The following is an 18,665-nucleotide window of genomic DNA, read 5'->3' as shown; positions in this document are numbered from 1 at the left end:
TTTAGTCTATTTAAGACCGTGCCCGGCTACCGGGCATATAGTCACAGCGTTAAATTATTTCGCATACACAGAACGACGCAATATTTCCCAAAATCATTCCAAACGGATATTTAAAGATTGTAAAAAAATATTTTAGTGTTTTAAAAGCGGTAAAATGATTTGTTCTCGCACGCGAGGCTCTCAAACCCGTGTAATAAGTTAGCGCCTCAAATGACGATTTTAACGGATTTTCGTTATTTGCATTTTTCTTTGGAATAAAAGGATATTTCACCAAAAAAACTATACAGTGATTTTAGTTATATCCTAGCCTATCTGACATTAAAATATGAAAGAAATCGAATTTTCCACCCTTGCCACGAAATTTAGAGTTTGTCTGATTTTTACAGACAGGCGCTCTTAAAAGCAAGAGTATTTAAAGAAACTTGATTGTTACGAGCTTCATTGTAGACTTACGGTAATTGAAAGTAGCGATACTCAAACTATTTCATTTAGTGGATAACGATAAATGCATATATTGCTCTAGTGATGATTCAATAGAACACACCTTTACTGATTGCAGGGAGTCTGTAAAACTTTACTCACAAATCATATCGTGGTTCAACCAGTGCCAAGGTACTACAATAACACTCTCGAACGAACAAATTGTCTTTCGTGATATACATCATGCAACTGATGTGCTCTCGGACCCCGAAAGACGCCGGCTAGATTTGCTCATCATCTTGGTCAAACAATATATCTACTCCTCTAAACACCTTCAGAAAGAATTGTCTCCAGATGAACTTGTAAACAAACTTACTATTCAATGGAAATTGGAAAAATGTGCTTAAATGGAATTTCTGCTCTCAATCAAAATGAATGATGTGATGCATTTTTTTCTTAACTCTCATTTGTAAGGTAATGCGTAGGCTCGATTTTGTATTTTTTTGTTTAACTTCTTTTGTTATCTTAATATTTTTTTCTTCTCTTCTTTTCTTTTTCTCGATTACTTAGTTGCCGTTTTTTTCTCTTTAAACTTAACAGAAAAGTACTTTGTAAAATTCAAATACTGTATAAGCGTAAGTAATTTATATAAGTGTAAGCAACCTAAGTGTATTTGCGTATTTAAATAAAGCGTGAGAAAAAAAAAAAAAGTAGCGATACATCAGTCATGATGTCAAATGACATAAAAGGTAATTCGAGTCGGCGCTGGGTTCTAATAAAACAAACAACTTTACACTTTTTTTCCAGCCGTGACGTCAGTTGCCTTTCAGAAAAAAAAAAAAAATGATCGGACACAAGATTGCCCTGGATTTTCATTTACCATTAAAATTTTACTTTTGATCCAGCGGTTATGTCTAAGCGACAACCGAAGAAGGACTTTTTCTCGTTATTTCATTGTCAACAGTGCTTCGTGCTTTCTAAGCACATCTTCTTCAAGACGCACTGTGTTTACTTCCTATAGTGTCTCTCTGCTTTGTTTGACTGTTATCTGGTAAATCGCATATTTTTTCCTTGGGGTTAAACAGCATAGTGACCGGGCACTCCCTCTCCTCTGATACTCCATTGAGGCATATCAAGAAGCTCTTCTGCTCAAAAGGATTTGCATAGGTCCCACTTGGCTTCCCGATGCAGAAGGAGTTAAGTCCTTTGAGTAAGATCAAAAATCTAAATTAGTAATGCAGATGGAAACAAGATATTTCCTCGGTTACAGGCTGATTGGCAACCCTTCCTTACGTTTTTCTTCCATTAAGATATTTTAGTCTTATTTTGTAATCGATAAATAGCTCTCTGTGTCTCTTTCTTTCTCTTTTTTTTTTTGTCAAAAATCTAAACGTTGCGGTGAACAAGCCTGTCAAACCTCGGTTGTCACAGCATGTCATAGTTTCCCGTCAAAATATGCCCCCCCCCCCCCCAAAAAAAAAAAATAATAATAATAATAATAATAGCTGCTTTACAAGAGACATTGGCCTTCCAAAATAATTGCCGCGTAAGATAATTCCCTTCAAGTTGAAAGAAAGTACACCGCCTGAAAACTGAAGAATAACAGTGTAAAGGCCTCAAATATATATATATATATTTTAGTCTGTGTCGTGTCACATGGCTGCCGGCATTGAACTTGACCCGTTTCATCAAACAACACCAAATTGAGTAGAAACTGACAAATCGGAATTTTCACTTCCATTTTCCCACGGTTTAAAGCCCTTTTCCAGTCCAAACGTTTGTTGTAGTACTAACTTTTTAATGTTATTCATACTTGTGTTGGATTTTGATTTCAGCATTCCTCCCTTGTAAGGATTTACTTCTGGCGCAACGTTCTGTTCCTCAATTTGAAGGTCAAAAAAATTTCCAGATCCGTGCCCTCCATGTCTACTGTTCTTTTCAAAATGATTGGAAACAGTGATGTTCTTTTCTCCCATTCCACTGGCACTGGAACCTAAAGAAACAAACATCAGTGGCATATTGATGTGTCGTCATGGCGGCCATGTTGGTGGACAGGAACAATGACATTTTTGTCCTCTGGGAGTTACCTGCCATTGTTATACAAACATTTGAACAAATTTTCAGTTTTGTTTTGCCCACCAACATGGCGGCGATGCAAACCACCTATATAACGAGAAACTATGTGAGAATTATATACGACGTGTGCTGTATTTAGTTATAGGTATACCAGAGTCATGAAGGACAAAAAATATCTTGCACAGAGGAATGCTTTTTTTAACTAAGATAAGAATAAAAGAAAACTCCAACAGCTCCTTTTGTAAAAAAGAACCAGAAAAACTCATACACCTTTTCTGGTCCTGCCCCAAAACAGCGCTCTTCTGGGAGAGCATCATAACGCGATTAAAACTTTGTCAAATTATTCCCGGTAGCTACTCTGCAGACATAACTGTTTCACTAGGCCTGAGATCAGACTCTTCTAAACTTCAACGTCAGATCAACGTTTGTTTTCTTATTGCCAGGCACTATATCTGGCTCTGCAAAACAATAGAATCTATACCTCTATTGGAAGGATTTCTCAAATACCTAAAGACAGTTTACAACATACAAGTACAAGCAGAAGCAAACAATTTTCTACCCAAACAATGGTCATTCCTACACGATATCACGTAGAAACTATCGTTTCAACAATAGCGTTATTCCCAACGCCCCTGATATTCTCTATGTCCTTCATCCGGTAGCTTATCCTGCCTCAATAACGCCAATTATCTTCCAAACAAGTTTCTTCCGATGTAATTGTGTACTTAAAGCATAAGCAACGTAAGAATGTTTGAAAATAGCTAGTATTGTTAACAATGTTAGCAATAGGTATCGTCAGTATTTTAAGTATGGTATTTATTGTAAATAGTGTAAGCAGTGTTCAATATTGTAATTATTGTGTTATGTGAAGCAAATAAAAAAAAAATAGTCCGCAACAACACCACAGTATCAGATTGTCACCGCAATTGAAACTGCTTTTAACAATGGATTGAAATTTATAAGTGAACTTTGGCTTTTCTTGTGGCTGTACTTTTTGTTTCGCTTTCTAACTGTTATTAACACACCACATGTATTTAAGAGGTATCTCCTATGTTTGTATTTTTAGTCTCATGATGGTATAGTTCGGATCGAAATATAACTTTTCACAACTTTGTTTTGCCACTTGTCGTTTTAATATTTTGACGCAATAAACTTACTCGGAGTTTACATGTTTCATTTTTTATGTACTTTTTAGCCCCCTTCTGTAAGGTGAAATATTGGGTCCGTGCTTACGTTATTGAAGAAATAAACGTCGCAAAAAAAAAAAAACTCTGAGTGTGTTTCATGTGAGTAATTTCATATCATATACGTAGGGATTACGCTTTAGTAAACACAGCAAGAACAATAGACTGAATGATTTAAGCTTACTTCCATCCTCATCATCTTGTGTTTCGTCATCTCGAAAATCTTGCTTCAACTCGCTCTGTTCTGGACTTAGACCGTGGTATCTGGCAGTTCCCTTCCCAGCAAGTTTTGAGTTTTCCCACTGTGGAAACTCAGAAATTTGATGCAAGTAGACATCACCTTGTTTAATAGTATCAGCGATATCATTCATGCCCACATTTTCAGGATCTCCATCACTGAAAACCATCCCCTGCATGGCAACATCATCAAGGTATTCCTTGTTAGCTTCCAAGATGCTCTCAGCGATACTGCCACTGTCCTTGATGGATTCCATCTCAGTTTGTTTTACTTGATCTCCTTTGCCGCTGCTAGCCGGTTTGTTAACAAGACTGGACAACTTCGACACGACGTCTTTGCCATTCCTTCCTAAATTGAGTGGCCTGTCGATCAAGTTTTTAAGAATTTGAACAATATGCCCTCTAGCATCTGATGTTCGTTTTAACTGCGAGCCCGGATTCATAATCACGCCAAGTTTCCCTGGATTTTTCAAAATAATCTTAAGCTGTGGCCGATTGCTAACACCCTGTACATAGCCTTGATCATTCCTTTGCGTTTCTCCGTGAAAATGAGTTTTCATACCTTTCTCTGGTGAGAGATTATGTTGAAGGGTATCGGGGATTGAACTAATTTGGAGTTTGCTGTTTATCTGACCTGTGGAAATATTATTGTCTACCCCTCTTCCAGAAAACTTTTCTTTAAGTAGAATGCGATCCGTATTTTCCAGTTTGCTGCCGTTGTACCTATTTGATTCGCCGGTGAGATTCTTACTGTAGCCTTCATAAAATTTCGACGCGGGAAATCTGCCGTTTGCTAAGCTGTTGTTTCTATAAATCTCATTTGTTGAATCTTCTTTAAGATGAAATGCTTTTGTTTCATTATTTGGCTTTCCCTCTTGATCCTCTTCTTCGACATCCATTGTGTAAACGTTGTTTTCTGCTTTTAGAGCAAATTTTCCTCGGTCTTCTTCATTTAACGGTGTTTTTCTCGTATCATCATTGCGTTGATAACCTTGTGGTTGATCCCGATCATGTGAAATGTTCTCAAGCTCAGAAGGATTTTTAACCTCCTGTACTTTTAATGGTATTTGTTGCAGATCGTTCTCTTGATCCGGGATCACGTGTAAGCCTTTTAGTCCCTCTGACCCGTCAGTCTTTAAGGTAATATGAAATTCTTTTCCACTGTTCTGTTCTTGCGAGTCCTGCTTGTAATTAGGTTTTCCAGTGAATCCAAACAACGAGCCGTTTTGTTGTGATTGTGACCCATTTACTTTTGATGGATTATCTTTCATTGCGAAATCATTTTCAGGGCATTCGGACAGGTTACAATTTATGACGGGCTGTCTACCGCTACGATCCATATTGACCATTAGCTTAAAATGTAGTGGGGACGAAGTAGCAATATTAGGAGTAAGTACCTCATCTTGGAATGGTTTACTTCCAATTGCAAGGTCTGTATGCTCATTTTGCTGAGAAGAACTGAACTCAGGTTCCATCTCAGGAGTTTTTAAAATTCCTTTATTTTTCGTTTTACCACTAATAGGGTGCAATGGTACTTTGGAACCGATGATTGGTGCGTGCCTGGACTGTTGTGTTGGGTCAACGTCCTGGTATCCACTGATTGTCGTATTCTGATTACCACGGTGGATATGAGTTTCTGACGTCCGTTCTTTTGGGTGCAAACCGAAAACGTTTATTGCAAAGAACTTGCGAGGAGAGATACCAAGACGGCCTGTAACAAAATCGCCTTTACCAGTTGCTTGAACACTACTTAAATCTGTGGGGAACAAATGTTGTTCGGAATTTTCCGAGTCTGTTCCAAAGTGATCCTGAAATTTCGAAAGCGATTTTCCCAGAATGTTCTCAGAATGTGCCCGCGGCTGATCATTAAAATCGTTCAATTTGCCAACTGTAGCTGATTGTATTTTTTCAGCAGCAGATGTCGGTGTATTTTGACCTGTCGTTCGATTTGATGCATTCTTTAAATCGACACTGTTATATCCTCTGAGCCATGTGGAGTCGATGAGGTTGGTGTTCACCTTCGGTAATCTGGTTGCTAAAGTGGTACCGTTTTCAAATCCACTCTCCGTTGCATTTTTTGTTATTCTGTGTGCACCATTGAAAATATTGATAGACAATATTTTATGCGGTTTTTGATCCTGCAAAACTGGTTTGTCCTCATGTTTTTCAGACTCTTCAGGACCACCAACAGAAAGAACCTTCAGTCCAACATTGCCTGGCAACGGCGTCCACTTAGTGTTTCCTTTCGGATTAAAGTTTTCTAGTGATTCAGCGTCATTTCCTGTAAATCCAACGTCTTCTGGCACATCACAGGAGGAAATCATTGGGTTAAACTTAAGACCTGTTGGACAAAACTTCTTGGTTGCCTTTTCGCCTTTACACATATAAAAAGCAGTCTGATCAGACGGATCAGCATAAATGCCATCTTCTTTTGACACGCAAAAGGCCTCATCGCCTGTATGATAAACCGGAATAAAGACATCATCACTCTTAATACCAAACAATGATATTTTATATTGTAGCCTATTGTCAATTTAGTCTGGCGCACAAGGGGGGTTCTGGCCCGCTCCCACTCATTCCGGAAGCGTTTGTAAATGCTTCGAATGAAATTCGTTTGACTGATAGGCAATCTTTTGACGACGCCATAAGCCTCTTTGCATCGCCATAACAGACTATAACACATGATGTCCTTGTAACGGACATCATATAATCTGTTGAGGGTAGGAGCTTACCAAAGCCTTTTAACACAGCAAAACGCTAAGCAAAAGCTTCAGTGGCAGCAACTCCCATCCCATTCCATCTCCCATCGCGGCCAAGCCACCTTTTTAGATTTGTTGTATTTGTTTGTTTCCCTTTAGATACAGAAAAAATGTTAAGAATAAACTAGCAAATAACGTGATTTTGACGTGCGTTCTCACCTTCTCCAGCTTCTGGCCTATCACCTTGACCAAAACATTTTATTCCTTCTGGTGATCCACCTAAGCAAAGCCAATAAGTTTTAAAGCAAACGAACATGCAGTTATAAATAAATCATTTAAAAATAAAAGAAAGTAAACGATGAAAACCAACAACAACTGCCACATCCAAAGAAAGATAGAAATATATGGACGTATAAGAAATGGTTCTATCTTCTTTGCAAATAATTTTGGGATTCGATATCAGTAAAAGGTCCTTTCGGATGTATGAGTTATTAAAGACGGCAGGGAACCGTTTTATGTACAGCATCAAATGAGTTTGCCTCCTGTCGTTTTATAAAATACGTTGCAAAGCATAGTTATATTAACAGTAAAAACCAGTGATAAACTGTGTTTGCAAGGACCACCGTGACAAAATAAAGTACCGGATCCTGTAGTGAAGGAACATACCCTGAAGAAGAAAGGCCGTGCCTTTCGAAATATTGGAAAATATACCTCCCTGACCGTGAAATCAGCCTTGCTCTTTATTTAGATTATTTGCTTTATATTAACAGCACACTTTCAAAAAGGAATTAAATCATTTAGCTACTAACTGTTCTTCGGGGGGGGGGGGGGGGGGGGCATAGTAATAACAAGTGAAGCTCCTTTTAAATGCAATGGGTCTCGAGATTGAAGCATAATGGCCTTCTTTTCTTAAAACGTTTCACCCAAGCGTTCTTCTTAACACAATCACGCCCTCACTTCCGGCTTAAGACAATCGTCGAGAACGAAGCACAACCAGTTTTATTTATGCGTTAGCTTACTTTGCAATTTTGCCTACAATAAACTGAGAAAAGCCTAAAAGCAAACTTCTAAGGTTATTCTCTCACCTCTTACTCCGGAGTCCGAGAACTGGATGTCAGAACTTATTATAACGTCGTTTTTCAGCGCTTCAACTACTGCTTCTAACTGTTCATTCATAATACTCGTCAGGCGAACCTTGAGAGGAAATGATACTGCGCCCATCCCTTCGCTTGTGAAGAAGTTATCTGGGCTCCTCGTTAGACAAAACCATTTGCCTTTGACTCGTTCAAATGCTTCGATACCAGCAATGGGAACCCTAAGAGAAACATAATACTGATTGAATAACTTACTTCTTTGTTATGGCCTAAACTAAGAAACGATCAACTAAAACATCAACGAATAAAGAAATCAGATAACATACAGAATTCGAAAATCAACAGTATAATTTATAGGACAAAATTAAAACAACCACAAAAGCTCGGATTTTTTTTTCCGAGTTTCGAATTGATGCAAAGAGTTATCATGTTGTTAAGTTAAATAATTTATTCTTTAAAAACTCTGATGTTATAGACAAAAGAAGTAGTTTATTGCGCATGTGCTGTGGCGAGAGAGGAATGGTAAAGGTATGCTTTTGGGAGGGGTGAAGCCAATTACACAAAAAAAAATGCATTGCGGCAGCTAGGATACCTAATATGATTAAAGCTGTTTTTGGCTCTGATTTCTATTGCTAACAGAGAATTGTATCTTGCCAGTTGAATTTTAGGTTGTGGTTTACTCTCTCCCTTTCTCGCGATTTTTGCTGCCAATTGTGATATTTTTTTTTTTCTAAGGACTCAAAGTTTTGAATACCTTTTCCATTTGGTTTGCAGAATTGTTTTGAACCTGTATCTGTCATTTTCCTTTCATAAGATGTATGAGAAGTTGGGTTGATTATGATTTTTAACTTTTTGTGCTCTTCATGAATATGATGAGCATACAACTTCCACTTAGACGAAAGTACTATTAGCTCTGTATCCCCTGACAACGACGGGATAACTCCCGGTGACACATTATCTACCCATGCAATGTAATTGCGCATCATTACCCTGTAGTTTCCTAAGAATAAAGAAAAATAAGAAAGTAGCTGCAAGGTTAGTGAAATACTCTTAATATAGTTTGTGCTCTTCCTATTAGGCCTGTATGTATCAAAAGATATAAAGAGGAATATTTTATATGCATACAAGAAGAGTCCATTACGGTGCAGATATCCCTTTAGATCACAGATAGATTTTTCATGAAGAGTTTACTATAATAGTAGTCACAATGAGGAAACTTTTAATGTATAATTTCCTAAGGACTCATTCGGCTGTATGGTTCTCGGTGTGATAATGAGAGAATGTAAATGTAACAAACGGGGATTAAACGACACATTTGGGGTTGGGATACAGGGCGGCCCTATCTGTATAGCACAAGAGCGAAGAACGAGGGAGTTAACCTTACGAGGAGTATGTGAGTGCCCCCAAGTCGGACCTACAGTCCTTATGTCCTTTTGGATAGCGACTAGTCACCTAGAGGGACTCTGGGGATTGGCTGCCCTGGTAAAGGCTCTGCTTTTTACCACAAAATTTCTGCCCTTTGGGTAGGAGAAGAGCCGAATTAGGTACGACATTGCCACCACCCATAAGCGACCATTAAATATCTCGATTCATTAGCCATGTAAATGAACGCTCGTTTAAGCAGTTTTCTGTCACTACACAATGATATTTCCTTGTTTCTTAACCCTAGTTACTCTAGGCATTCGTCGTGCAGCATTTTAAGAGTCAAATTCATGGTTTAGTGGCACATGTAGAAATGTATACATTATATGAAGTGTGCAACATGGAACGATGGCACCACGCCACGTGAGGGTCACGATATGATTTCTGAACGGCAGCCATCTTGAATCAGACAAGTCAATTCTTTGATAGGAAGCCCATAAAATGAAGAAAATCGAGAAATTTCAAGATTTAAAGGCCTATCGACAAATCTGTTGATAATCTATACAAAATTAGTACTCAGTCAGCAATATACAGATGAGCATTTATGAATAAACCATATTTAACTTGTGGACTCCCGTGGCCCAGAAAATTTATCTCGCAACAATTCGGGATAATATTTCACCGTTAACTGCAATTTCTTATTTCCGCAGTAACACGCTCTAGTCTGCTATGAAATGCTGAATTTGGATTTGTTTTACCTATTTTTATAACTAAAAATTTTAATTTTGTCCTCATAACGTTTACATACCATATCATTTTGTCGTTCTTTTATTGCTTTTGATTACTTTGGACGGTTTTCTGAGCTTTAGTAGCAACACTAAGATGTGCAGAACGCGTGGCGGCATATGATGAAATGATATCAATTTGTGGACCTCATAGGACATAGCTTTAAGTTTACAAGGTACTCCAAGTGCGCCATAGTTATAGGTTTAAAATTAAGCTATTTAAAAATAGGCTCTCACCTATTTAAAAATACTCTTGGGCGGAAGAAGAGGGTGGGGGAAGATGGGAGAGGGGAGGAGGAGAAAAGGTAGGTAGGGGGCGCAAGAGGGTCAGGTGACCCTCTGCCAGGGTCAAAATGCCCCAAAGCTGAGTTAATTTTGTAACAACAATGGTAATTTTATAATACTAACTTTGCATTCACTGCTTGTAACTTGAAATACATTTCGTTGCTACCAGTAAACCGGAACTGTATGAACCCTGCCGCACCCAAGCCTGTTGGGCAGTCTACAGCTTTAAAATTGATTTCCCATAATCCACTGCCGCTCTGAGGAGGTAGGAGGGCCAGATCCCCTAACGATTTAAAAGATCAAGAAAAAAGTGTTTACCAGATGGTATCCCAAATTGACAGACCAGCTTGTAAGTAAATTCCATGTTTGGTTTTACGTGCGTTTCTGTTTCTGTATTACACAAGTGGCACCGAACGTGCGAGATACCAGAACAACAGCCTTTATGTGTACTCTTTTTTGTGTTTCTTTTTTCGTGTGTTTGTCTGTTTCCCGTTTTGCTTTCTGGTACTTCTACTTTATTATGTACATAACATTTTATAATATCATGAAATGTAAAATCGGCAAATTGTTTTACTCATTTTCCCTGTTGATAAGAGACCATCAAACAATTTCAAGCAAATGAGACAATCCCTGACACAAGGTGATAACAGTACCTTGATTTAGTGTATTGTCCTGGTCTACAACAATTCCGTTCAAAATACCCTTCACAGGTGGAGCGCCATCTAGGTCTGCCGTAGCGGGCTTGCCACTACCAGAAATCTTTAAGCATACCCCACAACCTAAAGAGGACTGGAAGTCATCATTGGAGGCGGCCACGCTTACCATTCCTGGGGCGTTATTAACGGATGGAGGCACGTCCATTGAGCATGCGTTTTTCCTACCACTGACGTATTTTGCCTTGAAAATTAAAAGTTAACATCGTCATTGTAACACACTATTGCGTGCTGCTGTAGATTGACGTCCAAACAGCACTCGTCTTGAAGCTCTCGACAAGCTACCAGACCTGAATTTCTGTTTCTCAATAGATATTTAGTTACTTTATAGTTTTAGGAAACACATTGATCGGGTCTGTAAATAGGAGATTATTTGCTGATGCCATTGTTTACACTCTGCCTCACTTAATAAGCTACATAAGCTACGAGCTACCAACAAATGGGTACCATAATAAAGTGTATGATACATGTAGTCATCAGGGTGAATACCAGTGCAATATGTGGAATATTCCTGGAGAAGAAATATATCAAACACGAGAAGGTGTGTTTGATCTATTACTTCAAACACTGCGAAGTAGGTTAAAAAAAACAAAGGCGTAGCCGAGATATTTTTAAACGACTTCGAGGTGTTTGGATATCTGATCAAACACACTTTCGAGTAAACGAATGTAAATATACGAAACATATGGATGTATTTTGAACTACGGACGAAAGATCAAATAGAAGAAAAATCCTCGCAGTTAGTACGCAAGTTAAGCAGTTGCGAAAAAATATATGTTTCACATATTTACATTGATTTATTATTCCACTATTATGTCATTTTACCAAATAAGGTCAAGAGAACGCGCAAAATATGAGACCGTAATACACTGTAGTGTACCGGTTTGACCGGTTTACAACAGAGCGAATACGGACGGAAAAGGCAGGAAAAGGAGCAACAATGGCCGGACTGGACGAACCCAACTTTGACTTGTTTGGGTCCTTTGGACTTGAATTTTTAGAAGACGAACTCTTAACAGAAACAGACTATTTAACTGAACAAACAGAAACTACTGAAACAGGTGGTGTTGCTACAATTACCGAGCAAACAGAACAAACAGTAAGCGGACAACTGAACGACGAAGACATTGACAATTTTATTGCTGAGAACAGAAACAAAAACACAACTAAAAAGACGCAAAGTGACCTTAATGTGTTTTACAGATGGGCAAAAAATGTCAACGAAACAAGAACTATTGAAAACATACCAGAACAAGAACTGGACAAAGTTTTGGCTCACTTTTTTTTAAACGTACGTAAGACGAATGGGGACGAATATGAACCTGATACGTTGACGTCTATGTTACGAAGTTTCGACCGCTTCTTAAGGGAAAAAGAAAAACAATACAGTATACTCACAGACAGACAGTTCACGAAGGTCAGAGAAGCTCTATCTTCAAAACGAAAACAGCTTCGCCGTACCGGCAAAGGGCAAAAGCCAAACAAAGCTCTCGGACTGAGCGAAAATCAGATTCAGAAGCTGTGGGACGAGAAACAATTAGGATACCACACACCGCAAAGCCTTTTACGTACAGTCTGGTTTAACAACACCCTGTTCTTTGGTTGGAGAGCTCGTGACGAACATCACCGAGTAAAGTTTGGAGACTTCCAAATAAAATGCGAAGACGGCCCCCAAGGAAGAGATTATGTCGAGTGGATAACTGAGCGTGGAAGCAAGACTCGTACTGGAGAACACGAATTTGTCCCTGACCGCACGTTCAACCCCAAAATGTACGCAACTGGCGGATCACGTTGTCCTGTGAGCATCTTTAAAGAATATCTGGCAAGACGACCGCCTGAAATGGCTGCTGCAGATTCCCCATTTTATCTGGCGTCCATTGTTAAGCCATCATCCGATATCTGGTTCAAGAAACAGCCTCTGGGAAAAAATTCGCTCGGTTCATTTATGAAATCCATGAGCGAGGCCGCCGGGTTGACAGGCAGGCACACCAACCATTCGGTCCGTAGGACGATGATTTCAACGCTCAGAAAGGAAAATGTGGAGCCTTTAAACATCATTGCACTTGCTGGACAAAGAAACCTTAAGTCTTTAGACAGCTATTCCAGTACGTCCACAGAGCAGCAGAAGGACATGTCCTTGAAACTCAGCAGCTTCATCGAGGTATGTGATGCACGTGAGAAATCTGTCGCTGAAAGCCAAATACTGACGCCAAGAGCTGATCCACAGCGAGATGCAAGTGAAGGCAAACATTTGTTCACTGGAGCTGTCTTTAATAACTGCCAGTTTACCTTTACCACTGCCGATGCTGGCTCCGCTGCCGTCCATGCCACAGTTCCACAGAAGAAATTCAAGAGAATCTTGCCCCTTGTAGATAGTGATGATGAACTATAAAGAACTTTTGTTGTTCTGATTTATCGGAACTGGATTTGTCACTATAAGTTGACGACATTTCCCTGATTTTGAGACTTTCTTGAATATTTTGGAATTACAAAATTATTGTAAAACGTGGCTTTCAATGGAAGAATAGTTTTTGAAATGATGCAAGCTCGAAAACAAGTTTTTAGCATGCCAATCACTTGTCATTTTTCTTTTCATTTTATCCAATCAAATTAAAGACATTTAACTGGCTTTCTGTGTTGTTTACGTCATTCGTACGCGCCATATACCGATGGACAGATAATGCCGGGTGTATTTCAAAACTGTTACCAAAACAGAAAAGCCAAAATAACAAATCTTTCTGTAGTGGAATAATAAATCTCTTATTCGATGGTTTTACATATAATACGCGCGGACATTTTGCTCATTGCTCGTATTTTTCCTCGCCCCTTCGGGGCTCGGAAAAATACTACGCAACTCGCAAAATATCCGCGCGTATTATATGTAAAACCATCGAATAAGATATATTTATTCATCCTTCACTGGTATATTACGAACTCACAATATGATCAGCTCCCAGTTGGCTTGGTAGCTCAGTTGGTAGAGCACTGCATCGGCATCGCAGAGGTCATGGGTTCGAACCCCGCTCAAACCTGAATTTCTTTCAGGCTTTCTTTTCGCAACTGCTTAAAGGGAGGGATTCACATTAAAGCGCATGCCATGAATCTAAATGCTTTTTTCTCTTTCTTATCAACTTCATGGCCTTACAAATCCCACTCACATGTACTTCAGTAATTACATTCTTTAATTGGTCCAATCAAAATGACTGATGACCAAAATTCACAGAAAATGCTTCTGGATTGTACTCATATTGTCGATATTGAATTTAGCGTTGACCCGTAGGATTTATTCCACGGTTGATGTGTTTACAGTTATTTGCATGCGAAATAAGGCAATCATATAAAAAAAGGACCACCCGAGTTACCTATTCCCTTCCGAATGGTTCATAAACAACGAATTGAATTAAACAGGCTTGGGTCATAACGAGCAAAGGCGAAAAAGTATTTTGATCCATGGACATGCACAGAACCATGAACCCCTCCGTTGAGTACCAACTGTGAGGATCATTCTTCTATTTGACACTTTCGAGTGTGATATGGCTTCTCAATAATTTTCAATAATCAATAAGTTTTGGAGAAATTCAAGACTAAAGTAGGCACAATTTTATGCTAATTAGAAACAAATACCCAAACCACGGTCACAGTAGTGACTTCTTTGTTTTCTCTTGAGGAATTATTGACGCGTTTGAGAAATTAGCTTTCAGAAACTGTGGAATTTACAAACAATATATGGTTGGATGGCAAGAGCTGCCACCCAGACATACATTCTTTGTATTAAAAATTCATCTCTCAGAAACTATTTAATATACCATGCTTAAACTTTTTAGAGAATATTAAGTTTGCCGACCTCTTTTAAAATATAGGGTACATTTATTTGTACCTTATTCGTACTAATTTTCGCGGGCACTTAATTTCGCGAATTTGGAACACGAATATTTCGCGAGCATTAATTTTCGCGATTTTGCAAAAAATGATAAATTTAGGGCATTTAATTTCGCGAAAATTGACAAAAGACAGACTTAGAAAACCATTTTTTATTGAATGATCACTTAAATAACGATTGATTTACAATTATGATTTGCAATTATGTAATAGAAATAGCGTCGATAATCAGACAAATCAAGCAAATACTGCAAATCAATCAAATGCTACTGCAATATTGTACTTTAAAATAAAATTCAATTGTAAAAATATGATTTTAAACACCTATGCCACACAGTTCCATGACTGCACGAAAGATGTTTTGAAAGAGCTACATCTACAAGAAGAAGAAATGAGCGATTCGGATGAAGAAAGAACTGAAGTAGAAGATAAATAGACTGTTGACATTACCGTGTAGCTAAAAACGCTGTTAATCATTGAATGTAAAATAGAATGTAAAATATTCCGTATATTTTTAGTTGGAACGTTGTTCAGATGCGCGCGGTACGTCTGGAGTGAGCGAGGAATTACAATTAAAAGCGAGGAAGGCTGGGCGACTTGTCACTTTCTTGATGTGATTTTCAGCCAGAGGCGCAAATTAGAGGCAAAATATGCGATCAGCCCAAGAGAAACCAAGTGTAACATACATGTACCGGAATATGTAATATGTGCTCTGCTAGAAGAGCTTTTCTGTCTGGCAAGTCTCTAAGCATGTTTTAAGTGACGTTCGCGTCTCTGGTATTTAGTGTAGTTGGCTTGTTTAGCGTCAACTACGCGAAATAACACACGATAACGACTTCGGACATGCGAAAAGATTTGCAGAAAGAAACGCTCTGCTTACATGGTATCTACATTTGTTGTTACTAACCTTTCCCGTCGATGGACTTACAAATCGATTGTACATTGCCTTGACATTGTCGAGAGTTGTGTCTCTCTTCACCACTGCAGAATTCTGTTGATTTAAGAAATTAGTTTGATTGTTTTACAGTTACCTGGTTCACACATGAGACACAAAAGTAAACGCCCATTTGAACTCAAACGCAAGGGATGTTAACATGTACTGCGAAAACCAAACAATAACGTGAGGCGTGAGCAGTAAAATGGCTTCCCAAGATAGAAGCCACGCGTTTGGTACTTGTTTCTGGGCTTGTTCTTCTGTTAGCAATGCCACCATGCGACGCAAACCCAAAAATGTCTGCATTTGCGTGCACTTGTGTTTCCATTTCTGTCTGCCTTACAAGTGTAAACAAGAGATAAATCATCATTATAATGCAATAAGTATAAAACTGCTGCAAGGTTCTTGACGACGGTCTCTTAAAAAAGTAGACAAAAATGTAAACAAAGATATTTTTGGGCATTTTATAACTGTGCGGGAAACGTAGGTCATATCAAGGGTTTGTCAAATCTAAAAAGAAAATTGTAGGTAAGCACACATTTTTTAAAGATAACTAGGCTTCTCTTTAGAGAAAAAAAAAATGCCACACAATAAGAGCTTTCTATAATTATCGTTGAGTGAGTTACCACCAATTTTTATTTGGTATATTTCCAACAGAGTAGATTTCTGAAATTTAGGGTGGGGGGTTACATGCGAAAACTTGCACCGGTGCGAGTTTCATACCGGTATGGCATTATGATTTCATACCGTGTTTTCATGAAGGGACCCTTCGTGGCTACCGACGTGATTGTGACGCCATCTTGGATTGAATGTCGAAGATTACGCATGCGCTATCCTTTCCAGACTACCGGGAGAGACATCTTATGCCGGAACGATCAGTCGTAGCTAGTTTATATAACATCGAAATGAGTTTTCGTACCGGAATGAAAATTTCGGTCCAGTGTGAACTCGCATCGGCATGACTCACTCTGGTACACTCAATAAATCTATGCGGACATGACCAAGACACCTATTATTTGGGTTAATTGGACAATATAGACCGAAGTTTTACATGTATTATTTTATCCGCATTAAAAATTAAAATAAAAATATTCTTAACTGACTCTCAGCCTGGGTAATGTTCTTAGTATGTTCTAAACTTTTAGTTAATCTCAGCCTTAACGTTCTTATATAAGAAAAGGTTCTTATAAATGACCGTCGCGCCGGTATCACGTAAAAACCCCCTTAGAGTTATGAAGGTTCAGAAGTGAACACCTACCAAAGAAATTCGGCTTTTCAATTTATTCATGGGCAAGATTCCTGCTTGATCTTAAGCATGCAATCTCATTAGTAGCCAAATTTGTTCTTACTTCTAAGTTTTGCGCACCATCAAGAGCGGGCGAGAGCCATGTCTTCGTCTTCGTAATTACCGAATTTTACTCTATTGTGCTATTACTAGGAAAACAAAGGTTACCTTTCGAACTAAAACAGTTGTTACTAACACGAATACCATAAACCTCTTCATGGTGGTTCTGTTATTGTGGGCTGACATCGGTTACCTGAATGTTTAAGAACAAAGGGAAAGAAAACTGAGATATGCTTTGCGCATTTCGTGTAATTTTTATCAAAACTCACACACGCACAGAAATTATACGCATGCCGGCTAAGCTATCAAGCAATAATATGCCTTACCCAAGTCCTTACCTAATATAATTAGGAAACAATATGTCCTGCTTCACGTAACAAAATTGCCCTGGCATATGTGGAGCTAGCAAAACTTTGATCCAAAACGTGTTAAATTAAATACAATTTTTTTGACCTAGTTAATTAACTGCTAATATGGGAAGCAAAGTTCACAGCAAATTTCGTAACCGAATTAACCCCTCCCCCCCCCCCCCCCCCCCTTCCCTCTCTGGTTTCCTTAAAGCCTATCCCGGTGTGATAGTATGAAGCAATCGGGGACATTGCATGAAAAACTTGATTTACACGTTGCTCGCGTTATTATACAATTGTGGTCAGAGTTAAGTGCATTTACTCAACAGTGATCAAACCCTGTAAACAGCGAACTGGGTGAATAAATACAGTGAGAAAAATCTACAAATCTTTTAGATGTCCATTGTATCAAACAAGTCAGCGTTCTCCCAAACTGCTGGAAGGTGTCATAATCTATGTATATAATTGTGCCAGGCTTTAACTCTCCACCAACATACACTGATTTTAATCAATGCTAATGCGTTCTAAATTCGTTTTACAATGAAATTATGCGCATTTTTTGTTTAAAAAACAGTAATGGGTATAAAGGCAAAAGTCTTCTCAATTTGCTGCGATCGGGGATAACAATATCTATAGAAGGAGCAGATCAGTGTTGACTGGGGAATTCAGACAGTCGAGAACCTGGAATCAATTTGGCATTTTCGAGCCAGCACATGCTGTTAGATGCTTCATTTTAAATTTGTCTAGTATATAAGTTTACTAGCTTTGCACAGTATTATTATCCCGTCCTGAGTCAAACATCCCGGCCCTTAGTTTATACTTCTTTATTGATTTGTAACGCAAACTGGTATAAAGAGTAACTACAGTGTGTTTACCACTAAGAGAAAATAACAGGTAAATAATCGTATGAATGGAGTAGCAACAAAAAGCGCCAAAAGTGACTAAGAAAAATCAAATAGAAGCTAAATTGCAGTCAACCAGTTTATAGTGATATCAATTTAGCTTTTAAATGGAATGTAGTTGTATGTAGAATGTCAACATAATTTAAATTCGCCAAACCAAGCCAACGGACCTAGCCAACGGGTGTTCTTCAAAACAAGGTTTCTTTGAAATGTTGGGAAATGGCGAACCTTTAAAACAATTTCCTTGAATTTAAAGTAATTATAAGGCATAAACTATTAGCGTTACCTTGAATTTAACTCTTACGAATTGTCTCCATGGTTCTACCAACTTTTATGACCGATATATAGCATTGTAAAGTCGGAGAAAAACTTTCTCACTCAAATTAAGTATTTAACAATTCCT

At 38.4% G+C, this 18,665-nt stretch overlaps 1 protein-coding gene across 1 annotated transcript; it reads right to left on the bottom strand.

Annotated features, from left to right (window-relative positions):
* Positions 1-555: 555 nt before the first annotated feature.
* Positions 556-18,654, bottom strand: LOC146455209 (uncharacterized). Its single transcript, XM_085094485.1, has 10 exons — positions 18,549-18,654; positions 17,122-17,206; positions 15,642-15,725; positions 10,796-11,039; positions 10,266-10,425; positions 7,702-7,931; positions 6,836-6,895; positions 3,865-6,372; positions 2,234-2,413; positions 556-1,624 (listed from the first exon to the last, which is right to left on the bottom strand). Exons 2-10 carry the CDS (start codon positions 17,197-17,199, stop codon positions 1,413-1,415), a joined length of 3,756 nt encoding a protein of 1,251 aa, XP_084950611.1. The 5' UTR covers positions 17,200-17,206; positions 18,549-18,654; the 3' UTR covers positions 556-1,412.
* Between the last annotated feature and the right edge of the window lie 11 nt (positions 18,655-18,665).

This window comes from Pavona decussata, unplaced genomic scaffold (genome assembly GCF_977016875.1).
Source record: "Pavona decussata unplaced genomic scaffold, jaPavDecu1.1 SCAFFOLD_281, whole genome shotgun sequence".
Lineage (NCBI taxonomy): Eukaryota > Metazoa > Cnidaria > Anthozoa > Scleractinia > Agariciidae > Pavona > Pavona decussata.
The sequence above is the reverse complement of the archived record's forward strand: the minus strand, read 5'-3'. Positions and strand labels throughout refer to the sequence as shown.